General features: G+C 34.7%; 1 protein-coding gene across 8 annotated transcripts in view; it reads right to left on the reverse strand.

Annotated features, from left to right (window-relative positions):
* LOC127878034 (protein MON2 homolog) overlaps positions 1-16,659 on the reverse strand; it is a 450,013-nt gene that overhangs the window by 422,023 nt on the left and 11,331 nt on the right. For 2 of the 8 annotated variants that reach the window (XM_052424435.1, XM_052424430.1), the window contains exons 8-12: positions 15,761-15,886; positions 14,041-14,238; positions 13,081-13,205; positions 11,820-11,944; positions 10,382-10,538 (exon numbers count right to left, since the gene is read on the reverse strand). In XM_052424435.1, coding sequence (XP_052280395.1) covers positions 10,382-10,538; positions 11,820-11,944; positions 13,081-13,205; positions 14,041-14,238; positions 15,761-15,886 — 731 coding nt within the window. The other 6 variants (XM_052424454.1, XM_052424484.1, XM_052424475.1 and 3 more) reach the window with 6 other exon arrangements.

Here is a 16,659-nt window from a genome sequence, read left to right on the forward strand (position 1 = left end):
TCCGAGTGACCTTGACCTTTGATATGTAACCAGTGCATCAATAGTAATCTTCCATTACTCATAGGTAACTATCATACTAATGATATGAATGTAGGTCAAAGCGTTCTTCAGATATTGTGTAGAACCAAAATATTATATGGACAGACCAGCTTAACCAACCATTTAACCAAAAGAAAGGTGGAAATTAATAAATCCCCTTTAGATTCTTTGAAGGGAGCTTAATTATGACAATTTCTTTTTGTAACTTGGACAGGTAACAGCCATATTATGGAATTGGTCCAATATGCAACTAATGAAATCAGAGTTGTTATACAAGTATAAAATAATACAGATATATTTGGATTACTGTAGCACTTAAAATATAAACTCATTAAAAAACTAGAGCTTTGTCACAGACGTAACGTATACCCCCACGTGCTGCATTGACACAGAGATATCGACATAATTCTTTTGTGCGACAAACCATCCAATGATTGTGAACAAATGATTTTAAAATGTCACAAAAAAGTTATGGCCCGGTTATTGCTCGGACAAAGTTATTGCTCGGACAAGCTCATTTATGGTCATTTTTTACCTTTGAACTCAGTGTTACCTTGACCTTGGAGATATTGACATAATTCTTGTGCGCAACACACCATCCAATAATGATGAACAAATGTGCCACATGATTTGAAAATCTCAAAGTGAACGAAATAGTTATGGCCCGGACAAGCTCTTGTATGGCCATTTTTTACCTTTGAACTCAAAGTGTGACCTTGACCTTAGAGATATCGACGTAATTCTTTTGCACGACACACCGTCCAATTATGGTGAACAAATGTGCCAAATGCCAAATGATTTTAAAATCTCACAATAAATATTGCTTGGACAAGCTCATGTATGGCCATTTTTTACCTTTGAACTCAAAGTGTGACCTTGACCTTTGAGATATTGACGTAATTCTTTTGCGCAACACACCGTCCAATGATGGTGAACAAATGTGCCAAATGATTTTAAAATCTCACAATGAACGACATAGTTATTGCCCGGACAAGATTTCGGGACAGACCGACAGACAGACCGACTGACAGACTAACAAAGTGACTCCTATATAGCCCCTATTACCAATGGTAATGGGGGTATAATAAAAAAGTACAAAAACTTTTTAAACAAGGGCTGTTTGTAAAACATGCATGCCCCCCATATGGGCTGTCTGTTGTAGTGGCAGCCATTGTGTGAATATGTTTTTTGTCACTGTGACCTTGACCTTTGACCTAGTGACCTGAAAATTAATAGGGGTCATCTGCGAGTCACAATCAATGTACCTATGAAGTGTCATGATCCTAGGCAAAAGCATTCTTGGGTTATTATCCGAAAATCATTTTACTATTTCGGGTCTTCTTGACCTTGACCTTTGACCTTGTGACCTCAAAATCAATAGGGGTCATCTGCAAGTCATGGTCAATCTACCTATGAATTTTCATGATCCTATGAGTATTCGTTCTTGAGTTATCATCCGAAAACCATTTTACTATTTCGGGTCACCGTGACCTTGACCTTTGACCTAGTGACCTCAAAATCAATAGGGGTTATCTGCGAGTCATGATCAATCTACCCATGAAGTTTCATGGTCCTAGGCGTATGCGTTCTTGAGTTATCATCCGGAAACCATTTTACTGTTTTGGGTCACCGTGACCTTGACCTTTGACCTAGTGACCTCAAAATCAATAGGGGTCATCTGCCAGTCATGGTCAATGTACCTATGAAGTTTCATGATCCTAGGCCCAAGCGTTCTTGAGTTATCATCTGACAACCACCTGGTGGACAGACCGACAGACAGACAGACCGACATGAGCAAAGCAATATCCCTCTTCTTCGAAGGGGGGCATAATAAAATGGAATATAAATATGTTATGTTAAGTAACACAAATGGGGCATTTCAGGACTAAAATTGCATCCCATAACCTTTAAATATAAAAAAAACACAATATAGTAGCTTTACTTGAGCTTTCAGAATATTTGCATAGGATTAGCTATATATAATATTTTCAAACAAAAACACCATTAAAATGTGTTAAAAAAATATAGCACAAAATGCAACATAACTGGATATATATTTTAACATTCAAGTAAAATAATCATAATTTTGTAAACCTTACTAACCACAGAACCATGTAGGAGCTTATCGAATTCTTTCTGCAAAGTAATGCATATTGGACACGTAGAAGTTCAAGCATTATGTTATGTTAAGCTCATTTGTTTATGTAGTGTATATCTGTCAAAGTATAACGTTTATGTTGACCTTCTTTAATAATAAATAAAGAAAATGCATTAAAGTGTATATCCAAAAAATAGCTTGCAGCAGACATAAAATATCAGAGAGAGAAACAATCAGAGTTAGGTGATGTGCAATTTCCTATGTATGTAAATCACTGAAAATGGGAAACATTTCCAGGCCAGCAATAGAAGAACATAAGAAAAATAGCTCAAGGACAACAAAGTCTAGACAATCTTACACTCGTTTCTGAATATTGTGTGACTACTTTGTTTTAAAGATCTTATCAAGTTAGCATTCAGGAACAAAAGATTGGCCATTATTGTGAAAAAAAGCAGAATGTTTACATAATTAATTCACTTTTAAAAGAATATGACTTTGCATCAGTGTTCTAGAGGAAGGTAGAGGATTTATTGTTTATGTTTCCTGTGCACTTTAAATCCCCATTATAAGATCTACCAACCTTTCAAGTTAAAAGTTGATTTATACTCTTAAAGTTTTAAAGATATGTTCCCAACACAATTTAAGTACACAAATTTATAAAGGGCCAGAACTCAGAAAATAAGGGTGCAAGAGTTATGATTATTGGGCACTACAGATTCCCATAACAGACTTACCTTATTGTAAAGTTTCAAATTGATACCTCTTTTAGTTCTCGAGCTATTTTCCAGACAAAAATAAATTACAAACAACAACGAGAAAGAGTTATGATTCTTGAGCATTGCACATCCCTTAAATGAGAACTACCTACCAATAAAGTTTCAAGTTGATACCTCTTTTAATTTTCAATATATGCTCAAGAAAAACAAAATTTTTTAGTAGACACATTTTAAAAGTGCAATCACTCTTAAAATGGAGAACCAAGAGTGATGTTTCTTGCGCACTGCACGTCCCTTTAAAGAGATTTGCAACCTACTAAGCTTGAAGCTGATACTTCTTTTGCATTCCGAGATATGCTATAATATATAATATTTGAGTAAAAAAACATTAACACAGGGCAATACCTGAAAAAACTGTAGCAAGAGTTTTGAAATATGCCCAGGACAAATTTAAACAAGAGCATCGAATAACTGATGCCACGCTCAGCTGCAAAAGCTTTTCAGATTTTTTTTTTTTTAGAGGTCACAGTGACCTTGGCCTATCACCTAGTGAGCCAACAAGAGGTGTGTTTGTCAAAAACACAATGCCCCCTACTGCACCCCATTGAAATAAAATTTCTATTTATAATTTGGCAGGTATAGAAATCATCTCCCTTTAAAGGTTATTACTTCCCTTGAATTTTGTCCAATCCAACCCGAGGGGAGGGGGGGGAGGGTCTCACAGTCGATTATGACCATGTCAGAAATCACTGACAACCAAGGCCTGTGGTTTAAAAGTAAACCAGAGTTGATCATGTATCTATTGAAATAAGTCCACACGTATGTAATGAACATCAAAGAAATTATAATTATATCATTAAAAAAAAAAATTTAACAAATCAATCATTTGGATTATAAATAATCAAAATAATAAATCTGTACAGTAACTGTGAAAAAACTTCAATTCTTGGTAAGGAAAAATATAATATAAGATTTATAATTATATAAATTACTTCCCTTGAAAATAATTGTCTGTAACAAATCTCTATTTTTAGTAGCAAATAACTAAAAGCCACTACCGTGACTGTAGATTCACCACTCAAAATGTGCAGCTCCATGAGATACACATGCATGCCAAATATATAAAGTGGCTATGTTCAATATTGAATCATTTTCTCCCTTTTTAAAGCATATTACTTCCCTTTAATCCGTATTTTTTACCGTAGACTGTAAAGGATGACATTGACCTTGACCTTTTACCACAATATGTTTGTCAGAAACACAATGCCGCCTACTGCGCCGCTTTGATTTATTTAACAAAAATATATACGTGGGCAGGTCAGATAACTATGTCCATTTAAAGCTTATTACTTCCCTTGACTTTGTTTTTTGCACCCTAGACCTTGAAGGATGATGTTCACCTTGAAATTTGCAGCTCCATGAGATACACATGCATGCCAAATATCAAGGTGCTATCTTCAATATTTAAAAAGTTATGGCAAATGTTAAGGTTTTAGCACGACGCCTACGGCGAACGATGAGCTGGCTATGACAAAGCTTGGGTTTTCTCCGAAAACAGCCTCGCTAAAAATAAAAATTAACAAAGAGCAATAATTCAAGGGTAATAACTTTAAAATGCCACTTATAATTTAGTTAGCATGCATTTATAGTATAAACGCTTTGCAAAAAGTTTGATGATGATACGATCAAAACTGGATGATTGGGACAGCATAACACAAAAAGTGCTGCAAAACTGACGGAGTGTCAGAGTGACTGTCTGACTGCCTGCCTGCCTGACTGACTGACTCACTGACTTACTGACTGACTAACTGACTGACTGACTGACTGACTGACTGACTGACTGACTGACTGACTGACTGACTGACTGACTGACTGACTGACTGACTGACTGACTGACTGACTGACTGACTGACTCACTCACTGACTGACTCACTGACTCACTGACTGACTGTCTCACTGACTGACTGACTCACTCACTGACTCACTCACTGACTCACTCACTGACTCACTCACTGACTCACTCACTGACTGACTAAGCAGATAATATATGCTACCCTTTGGAGGCATAAAATGCAAGTGATGGATCACTCTACTTTATTCTTATCAAAAGTGTAATTTTAGTTTATGAGGTTTATGATTAATAATTTAGTCAGTAAAAAGGGAAATTTAAAAGCAAATGCTCATTTATTTGAGTAGTTTACATCTTGAACTGATGTCTTAAAAGTTCATCCTTTGGTTGGATCTTCAAACACAGAAATTGCAAACCATTACTTTAATGAACAAACATGTCTACTTTGTTATCAAACATAACATTGCAACATGTCAATCATAAAAATCAAGCATATTTATCAAAATTGAGTGTATTTGAAGACATAATTTGAATTTGTAATTGTCATAAGACTTCTGATGGCATAGTGTTTTTTGGGTTGAATAACACCATAAAGAGTGAACAGCCATCAATTTCTGTCCAGACATTGAGTTTAAATTGTAGTTTCTCATAAATCCTGGTAATGTGCTGCAAATAAACAACAGTCCCCCTCCATTTTTCAATTTCAAAAGAAGCTAATGGGCTATAATGTCTTCCCCTTTCATACTGGTAAACTAATTGGTAATTGTTACATCACATTATATAAACTGATTGAAGATGAGACTTGTTTGAAGCACGGCAATTAGTAATATTATGTAAAATAAGTCTACAGTGATCCAATGTTCTGACAGGGTCAATGTCTGCAATGAAAAGAAGATGACACCAATACTTTTTCAGGTTGCTCAACGGAGACCCAGAGGAATTGAACTGTGGCAGTAGTAATATTGGATATTACAAGAACAATTTAAGAACTCTAGATATCACCCCAGGAAACCCGATACCTTTCGGGTCGTGTAATACCATAGGGGACAGTGCTGTGCATTTTGGAATGAACTTACATAGGATAATTAAATTGGAAAAATTAAGTTTGTCAAAGCCCAATTTGAAACAACTGTGTATTAACATTGATTACAAAGGTATTGGCCTACATGTAGAAAAAATCCTGACAATTTTTTTTAAACAAATGAGCAAAATGTGGCTCCCTGAAGTAGAAGATTGGACAAAACGGGCCATGTTCAGGCATTTAAGGGAGAAAAAACTGCTTCAATTTGCAAGCCACTACCATTATTAAAGGATTTATACAAACTTTCACATGTCTACCATAACCTCTCAGCAGGGTTTCTCCAGAAAACTATTTATTGTGGAGAAATTTGCGTTTTTAATGACCATGTTGGGAAATCATTGATACCATCTGGGGAAGACCAGGAAACCATATATGGGCAGTGACTTTATAATTCTTTTTCAGCCATGTTGTTGCAATTTCTTTGCTTTGTAGAAGCATACAGAAAGTGTCTGTGGGCACATATGCATTAAATTGTACTTTTAATGCCTTATATATGATCAATAGTGCCTTTTCAACACTCTCGAGTTTTATTTCTTTTTACCCTCATTATTTTAGAAAATATAAAGAAAGACTTGACTGCTTTTTCGCATACATTAATTGGTAAGGTACATAAAAATGATGTCTTACGAAGAGTATATGGGGTTTTTATGTATAATATTTATGTGGCGTGTTCTGAGACTTCTGAGACTCCTATGGTATTACACGACCCGCAAGGTATCGGGTTTCCTGAGGTGGATATCATTAGAATAAATGTTCTTTCTTCTTAGCAAATTATATGATAATCGGGACAATAATGAGACTTCAAAAATGTAAACAATGTGTCACTGTAGCCAAAAACTGTGATCCCTGGGTGCAATGTTTTTTACAGTCAAATATAATTTTCAAACTTGGCTAAGATATGATAAGAAATGTATTGATAAAGTTTTATGACAAATAGGCAAAAAATGTGAATTTTAGGGAGTTGACAAGGTCTCCATGTAGCCAAATAAGGAAAACTCTTCAACCTCCATGTTGCCATGTTTGTTATCAGACCAGAACCATTTTAAGCTATGCCAATGTATCATGAAACTCAATATTTTGAGCATGCTTCATGAAGAAAGTAACAAATTGACTTATAGATAGCAATATAATGAAAACTGTTGTACCCTCTAGTAATTTTTTCAATATACTGAAATAATTTCAAAGCTTGGTTATATCTTGCTTAATTAAGTAACAGTGACTTTGAACCAGACTTCAATCTGTAATTCTATATTTAGTAGGGATGGCAAAATTATTTGAATATTCAAATATTTGATTGAATGGTCAGTATTCGAATAACAGAATTGATATTCGCATATTTCGCTTTTTTTTTCCAAACATAATTGCCCTAATATTTAATGACCTGCGAGCCGCTTACTGATTGGCACCTGAAATCACTTGGGATTAACATGTTTGATGTGACGTTTTTCTTGTCAAACTGATAACGAGGCCCGTATCAGCGTTTATTGCGCAATACAATATACACACTCTAAGAAAGGCCCCGAACTTTTGTTTGAATTACTCAAATTGCGCAATGCAATATACACACTCTAAGAAAGGGTCCAAACTGTTGTTTGTCAATTAGGTGCCAATTAAGGGCTTCAATTGACTGGCAAATAATAATTTAGTTTCTGTGATCACAGTTTGAACAGACATTAAAGTATGTGAATAACTCAAATTTAACAAATGATGTAAATTTTTGGTACTTTGCATGCCTTATTGATATGTTTCTTTATATAAACGCACATGCTATCGTTACTTTAAAATTTCAAATAAAAATAAAATTCTATGACATGATATATATCGCCTAAATAGGCTTTTTCAAAGTTTGTTTTTACCATTAAGGGGTGTTGCTGCAGTTTTGCTGATTTTTTTCCACCAAATAGATTTTGTTCAAAATTTATATTCAAGTACTATATACAAATACTATATGAAAAATGAAATAAAAATATAGGGTCACCGGCCTTGTTTTGATTTTATTCGCCATTTTATAACATGTTCTTTTTCATTTAAACTGGAAAATCTCTAATTGCCTCAAACCAATTAATAACCTATGAAATAGACAACATATAGATATTATATAAGCTGAGATATATATAAAATACCATTTAATTAAACAACACAATGCCAAAAAAATGGAGAACACAAGTTAAATAAAAAAAAATAATAATAATTTGTATATCACCCCAAAAAACATCAATGTTTTACTATATTTAACACCAAAATGTAATATAAAAAATTCTGTCAAATAGAATTCTGCAAAACTGCTCAAATATGTTCATCTACGTGTTGTCATCATAAAACACAAATAAAAAAAGGGGTCACCGCACTTTTAACCGAGATTTTTTGTTTTAACTATCCCTACTGTCTATGTCAAATTTTATCAAAATACATCCATTAGGCAAAACCCAAGTACCGGTACATAGATGGTAAGAAATATGCATAAACATTAGAAATTGCTTACAATCTTAACTGGGATCATAACAGCTTAACAAAAGACATTAATAAATTCAATATTTAATCACAAATATAATACCATACAGTATCAAACTCGACCTTAATCATTAATTACTTACATGTACTTGTTCACAGATTTTGGCTTGTTTTGGAGTTTGTGATTAAATGCTTTAATTGATCAATTTAAACGACATGACTTAAAAGCTCCAGTATAAAACAAGATTGAAATTAAAGAAATAAAAAAAGTAAAAAAAAGTTAACCCCACCTGGGATCTAACCACTGACAATTGAATTATGAACCAACTAGGTCATTTCTGATGATACTGATAACAAAAATATTGAGTTGTGATAATAGCATCATCGGTGTTGCTATAAATATATTCTCGGTTAAATAAAGTGCCGCAACACCCCTTAAGCTACATTTTCTTTCTATTTCTCAACACAACACTTTTATATTAAATTGTATTTCTGTGTCAATTTATATTTAATATCCCTACTGGATACAAAACTGAGTAATAGAAGTTAAATCAATCCAGCTGTTTTATGCCAATATTCGAATATTCGATTGAATGGATTTGCAAATATTCAAATACCTAAAATTTAGTAACAGTGACCTTGACCCATCTGCAATCTTAAATAAAGTTTTGATGAAACACATCTACATATGTAGTTCCATGATAAAAGCTTAATTTGTTTTTTAGTTTTTAAGCACAATTAATTAATCTATTTTTAATTATAGCGACCTTGACCTGAATCATGCATACCAAATGCAACCCTAAAGAGGTCTGGTCATAAGGTGTTTACAGATGTTGCTTCCTCATGGCAGAAAAATGTATTATTGACTTATTAAAAAAAAACTATTTTCTATATCAAATTAACATAATCTTTTTTATCTGACCACTTCCGCCCCATATTCAATGCAAAGATATCTTTTAATACGAGGAAATTGCATTAAGTTTCATTAAAATACCTAAATTTCTTATCAAGAAATTAAAAGATATCTATTTTGCTATCTTTTTAGTGACAGTGACCATGGCCCCAATAATCTCATACGAAATCTCAAGGGGAGGGGAGGGGGGTATTGGTACAATTAAATTTTGGAGTTTTATGAAAATATTCAAGTTCGATGAGCAAGTTTGATGCGTACCTGTCTCAGTAGCTTACATGCCAAAATTCAAAGAGTAAATACACTCTTCATAATGACAAATTTGCCTTAAGAGTAATTTTAATATGGAGAAAATATGTCTGCAGTTTGAATAAAATACCAGAAACCCAATCTAAGAAATAACCTTACCCAAAAACTTCAAGCAGCCTTTTTTAAACATGCAAATTTCTTAAGTATGATAAGTTGCTTTATTTCTAACTAGAGTTACAAATTTGGCATATGAGGCCAAATCATTTAAATATGTTCACCATTTTCTTTTTAAGTTTGAGCCATGTAAGCCATTCCTGAGAAATTAGCTTACCAAACCTGTGTGACCTTGAACTACTTACAATGTGGGTCAAGTCTGTGTGACCTTGAACTACTTACAATGTGGGTCAAGCATGTGTGACCTTGAACTTCTTACAATGTGATTCAAGTCTGTGTGAGCTTAATTTAATTACAATGTGGGTATAGCCTGTGTGACCTTTAACTACTTACAATGTGGGTCAAGCCTGTGTGACCTTGAACTACTTACAATGTGGGTCAAGCCTGTGTGAGCTTGATTTAATTACAATGTGGGTCAAACCTGTGTGACCTTGAACTACTAACAATGTGGGTCATGCCTGTGTGAGCTTGATTTAATTACAATGTGGGTCAAGCCTGTGTGACCTTGAACTACTTACAATGTGGGTCAAGTCTGTGTGACCTTTAACTACTTACAATGTGGGTCAAGCCTGTGTGACCTTTAACTACTTACAATGTGGGTCAAGTCTGTGTGACATTGAACTACTTACAATGTGGGTCAAGTCTGTGTGACCTTTAACTACTTACAATGTGGGTCAAGCCTGTGTGACCTTTAACTACTTACAATGTGGGTCAAGTCTGTGTGACATTGAACTACTTACAATGTGGGTCAAGCCTGTGTGACCTTGAAATACTTACAATGTGGGTCAAGCCTGTGTCACCTTGAACTACTTACAATGTAGGTCTGGTCTGCCCCTGGGGTATGATGATCACCAGTGGTATCCAGACCCCTCGGTACATGAAGGCCGGTGGTGGGGACATCCCGCTACCTATTGGCATGCCTCCCACCAGGGCTGGCGGGCTGCCTTGCAGGTCTGTCTGCTTTTGGGGGCCTGTGAAAGAATGGTTCAATAATATTTGTTACTGTTAATTGAGGAATATATAATTAATATGTTTCTTGGGGTTAAAATATGCCATGGTTTTAAGATGATAATTATGATTGTTGGGATCAACTTACAGATAAAAAGATGTCTATAAGTATGCACCGGGTTCAGACATGTGATAAATTGGTAATGTATGAATTTTTAGTGCAAACCAATGTTCCAACTCTTAAGGTTCAAACATGTGATTTAAGTTTGAAACAAAATTGCTTTAGCTTATCTAATTGATTGGCATTGAACGTTGCCGCTGCATAACTTATCTAGGTCATAAGTGAGCTTGGACAGCATAGCAGAACAATAGATTGGTACATACAAATAAGAATCAGTAACAAATAAACACCTAAATATTGATTATTTATATTCAGCATTAAAAGTTTAACTTATATTTGTATTCCCAAGTTAAATAAATTTGCCATATTTCAAGAAATTCATAACAAATTTGATAAAATTTAAATACATAAACTGTAGAATATTATTTTTAGTGGTTGAAAAGTTTTTTTCTGCATAAACATATAAAACAGTTGATTTCAATAACTGCTTAACAGTAATTTTAAACAACTGCTTAACAGTTGTTTTAAATTACTGCTTAAGTTTGAAATGCTTCATTAACTCCAGTCATGTACTGAAGAATTTTGCCAAAAGATTAGTAAGTATTTATACTTTTCCTAACATAATGACACCAGAGAATATTTAGTTTTAACAGCAAACAAGAGATGTGTTTGTCAGAAACACAATGCCCCCTATTGCCCCGCTTTGAAATAAAATTTCAATATATCATTTGGCAGGTTTAGAAATTATCTCCCTTTTACAGCTTATTACTTCCCTTGGATTGTATTATATGACTTTTGACCTTGAAGGATGACCTTGACCTTTCAACACTCAAAATGTGCAGCTTCATGAGATACACATGCATGCCAAATATCAAGTTGCTATCTTAAATATTGCAAAAGTTATGGCCAATGTTAAAGTTTTTGGACGGACACACAGACTAACAGACTGACAGACTGACGGACTGACAGACTGACTGACGGACTGATGGACAGTTCAACTGCTATATGCCACCCTACCGGGGGCATAAAAATGGGCCATCATCACTAAAGTAACAATAGAATTGAGCCTAACTCTAGGAAAATGGGGCTTAATGCATGAGCATGGAGTGTTGTCTCAGATTAGCCTGTGCACCTTACACTAATTCATTAAGCATGGTTTTCCCAGAGCCAGATTCATGTATACCTTGGGAGGCCTGCCCTCCAGGAGCATTCATGAACTGCGACTGAATGAACGCTCCTATTCCATTCACCATGTCACGGAATATCTTTGTAGAATGAGGCTTCATGTCATAGCTTAGACAAAATGACCTGAAAAGACATGAAAACTGCAGTCAATTCAATTCATGTCATAAATGTATCCTTTGTTAAAATACCTTGTCATACACTCAATGTATTTTGTACATAGACCTTTAGTAATGACACAGGGCAAAATGTTATCATGTCACCCTTTTATGGAGCTTAAAACAGAACATTTGAATGAAGAGCCTATTTTACTTTGTCTGATGAAAGAGAAGCACACTTGTTTAATTGTTGTAAAATTAACAAATAATATGCCTAGTTTTCATAAAATAATAGTTTTATTGATAAATCAAAGTACGTGTTTGTCTGGCTTTGGTAGAATGTACAGCTTACTTGATTAGTAATGTTTAAATAGCAGCTTACTTGACTAGTTCTGGTTAAATGAACAGCTTACTTGTCTAGTACTGGTTCAATGAACAGTGAACTTGACTAGTTCTGCTTTAACAAGCAAATTCGTTGCATTGATATCCCCCGCCATTATACTTCTGGACACAAAAGTTTTCTGAACGGATGGACAACGCCAACGTGCATCATCCTCTTATCCATATATATATACACATACCAAGTTTCAATGAAATCCATGAAAGCACTTCCAAGATATGGCTCCGGACACACAAAAAAAGCATTTTTTCAAGATACAAAGGGCCATAACTCCCTTATTATCCAATGGTGTACAATGCCATTTGGCGTGCATCATCCTCTTATCCATATATACTCATACCAAGTTTCAAGGAAATCCCCCAAAGCACTTCCAAGATATGGCTCCGGACACAAAAGTGCCGGATGGACAGACAACGCCAAAACAATATCCCTCCCCGCATGGCCGGGGATAATGAACAGCTCACTTGACTAGTTCTGGTTGAATGAACAGCTTAGTTGACTAATTCTGGTTGAATGAACAGCTTACTTGACTAGTTCTGCATGAATGAACAGCTTACTTGACTAGTTCTGCATGAATGAACAGCTTACTTGACTAGTTCTGGTAAAATGAACAGTTTACTTGACTAGTTCTTGTGCTTATTTGACTAGTTCTGGTTGAATAAACAGCTTACCTGACTAGTTCTGCTTGAATAAACAGCTTGCTTGACTAGTTCAGGTTGAATGAATAGCTTACTTGACTAGTTCTGGTTGAATGAACAGCTTACTTGACTAGTTCTGGTTGAATGAACAGCTTATGTAGCACCTCCAAAGCAAGGCATCGCTGCCACGTCGGTTTCTCTGGCTCCAAAAATTTCACCAGCAATGACAGGAAGATTTCACACTCTGTCGTCTGAAAGTAGTGTCAACAATGATTGTTAAGTGGCTATGTAATGATTATATTATACTAAAAGATGTGAATAAAGTCTTCGTTTATAAATAACTGAAACTGGTCACTACAGAATACTGCAGTACAATTTGCAAGAATTAACAGTGAACTGCATCTGATCATTTAACACACAGTCAGCCTGGGCCAATAACAGTTTTAGACCTTCTGACTATCCCCCATGAAGAATTGTACAGCCTGAGTGATCACATTATAGTTTGACATCAAAAATATTATCAGTTCTAATAGACAGGTACATACTCATTTATTATTAATAAATACATGTTCAAGCATTTAACAAAAAGTTTGATAAAACACAGGGGCAAATCTATCAGTTGAGCAGGTAACATTGCAGATGAGTAGCCAGGAAATAGTTTCATTTTTAGTCTTTTATATTATGTTTCATATTGAGAAAACTTGATAATTTCAATACATACACGCACTTACATCCCATCACTTTTTATGGTGAAAAAGCTAGTTTTGTGTTACAATATTTTGTCAGTGCAACTACTAGTAAAAGGTACAAAATTATGCACAAACTTTAATTTGCAAAGTTCATTTATGTCGTAAAAAATGGTTGTGTACAAGTTCACATGATGTAAGATATCCTTTGCAAAGTTTCACCAATCTAGAAGCAATACTTTTTGAGTAAAAAAGTGTGATGAAAAGAAAGGACATAAAGACAAAATTATGGAAAGACAGAGGAAAGACAGACTAAAGGACATTGGGTGGATCTATTTGCCGAACTTTAAAAAGTAGAGGCATTTAAAATATTGGAGTACTTCATACACATACAACCTACCATTAGATTATAATAGAATTGAATAAGTGTTGACACAATTCGCAGCAGACGCATGACAATAGGGAAGAATGGGCGGTTGTCAAAGCCGGTGGGGGAGGGCGGGGTGGGGGCCCCCTGGCGGTACTTGAGACTGGGCGAGAACAGCTTGATCACCAGCGGGCACACACGCTCCTTCAACAGGAAACTGAACTCTTTGTGCTGAAATGTTGAATAAAATAATTGTTTTGAGAATACCAAAAAAATATTTTTTAAATATATGTAAGAACAAATTGATACAATTCTTACAGTATTTAATAAAAATGTCTCAAAAATGTCCCATTTCTTGGCATTCATGATATTATTTAAATTGAGCAGAACCAACTTAAACAAAATATCAAAAGAACTAATATTCTAAGCATTTAACGTGGATGAACAATTGGAATTGAAGAGTATTCCCAATGTTATTGCTTGAGTGTTGTTTTATGACCCAGTTTCAACTTGGCCAGACAGTGGAATAATTTTGGTTTCTGCCCTATTTTCATGAAGATATCGCTATGACTACGGATTCTTTAATTGTAGTATTCTTAAGGTAAATGTTGCCAACTAACAATTGAAAAGAAATAAAAAAAGGAATACAAAAACTCACCATTAATATGGCATGCTAAGGTTAGCTAAAAAAGAAGACTATTAAAGATACCAACCCATGAATGGGTTCAACAATATTATACCAACTATATACACGTACAACTTTAACTTTAGACATTGTATTATCTTAACACATTTTAATTTTACTATTTTCATAACCATAATTATGAAAAAATGGATTAACAATTATTATCTAATACATATATAATAATATATATAAGCGCAACCCATCTTCAGTGCAATATTTCCATGCATAAGTTGCATTAACTTGAACCTTTTTATTTTAAAGGAAGAAAAAATGTCTAATAGAAAATAGCAATAAGTACCAGCGGCATATTTGATGTACTTCCGAGATATTATTGTTGATTGTCATTAACAATTAAAGTTATAAACATGTAAAGAAGCTTAAACAATGCTTCCCTGGTCTGCCAGACAGACTAAGAATCTATAGAAATGTGTTTGTTATTTGTTACTGGGCCCCACACATGCACTGTAAAGACATTACTTCAATCATCTTACCAGAGCATAAATCTAAACCTAGGTGTCATCTATGTATGCAACCCCTACAAATGTTTTCCGGCAAAGGTTTATTCAGCATGACAAAAGGCGTCTTAATGGCCATTTCTTTGCAGTGTACTTTCTGTATATTACTAGCACTTTTGCAGGGGATTTGCGAGATCTAATGCACTTAAAGCTGCTCTTCCTATTTGCTAATAAAGAAGGCATCTTTCATAGGAAACAATCTTATATAAAGCTAGATTTATTACCTTCAGCTAGCGTTATCTGTATATTGTACAATTTGTTTCTTTCAAATATCCTCTATACAGTCAACTCCCAATACCTCAAACTTAATTGGCTAGAATTTCTAATTAGAGCAAAGTTCCGTATCAATAGACAACTATTCAATTGCTAAATATTCACATAAGCTTCTCGCATTTCCTGAACTTTTGGATGGCTGACATTTCAATTAAGCTTTAACAGAAAATGAAAAAGTAAACATTCTCCCGCATGAGATGTTGCTGAACTGTATGTTGATTGGCTGGTCCCTAAGACATTGAGCTGCCAGGAGAAGACTCTATATTGGAGTGAGCTCTACCTGAGAGAAGATACTTGGAAATGCTGTAAGGACAGACTCCAGCAGTTCTAGACCAAATGTGCGAGTCATTTCTGTCATCCCTTGCAACCAAAATGGCTGGTCCGCATTCACCAGTTGACACAGATCCTGCAAATTTGAACAAAAATGAGCAATAGATCCAAACTGAAATTCAGCATTACCTGATCAATTATTATTAATTATAAATAGTTTTAGACTAATCCTGACTAACTATTATGATGCTATACAACAAATAGGTAGTGCATTTTCCAAATACTTTTTTTAACCTAAAAAAGAGGAGATACTAAGAATGCACGATTCAACAAAACAAAAGGGCCAGAAAGGCCCAAAATACTTGCATCTGATATATAGCCATATAAGGATAAATTCCCTGCCATGTTTTTAAACAGACCAGAACCATTTTCAAACTCATCAAAGATATCATTAAGAAAAATGTTCTAATTAAGTTTCATGAAGATTGGACAATAAATGTGAATTTGAGAGTGTTAACAAGCTTTTCCTAAAGCCATATAAGGCTAAATTCCCGCCTCTGGCGGCCATGTTTTTCAACCAACTAGAACCAACCGAAAACATTTTCGAACTCATCCAAGATATTATTGGGACAAGTCTTCTGATAAATTTTCATAAAGATCGGTCAATGAATGTGGCCTCTAGATTGTTATCAAGGTTTTACTACAGCCATATATAGCCACATAATAAAAAATGCCCCACCCCCTGGCAGCCATGTTTTTCAATTCGAACTCAATTTCGAACCCAAATTTCATAATGGACAATAAATGTAGTCTCTACAGTGTTAACAAGGTAAATGTTGAAGCCGCATGACGCACAACGGACAAAAGGCGATCGCAAAAGCTCACCATGAGCACATTATGCTCAAGTGA

This window comes from Dreissena polymorpha, chromosome 1, assembly GCF_020536995.1.
Source record: "Dreissena polymorpha isolate Duluth1 chromosome 1, UMN_Dpol_1.0, whole genome shotgun sequence".
Classification (NCBI taxonomy): Eukaryota; Metazoa; Mollusca; class Bivalvia; order Myida; family Dreissenidae; genus Dreissena; species Dreissena polymorpha.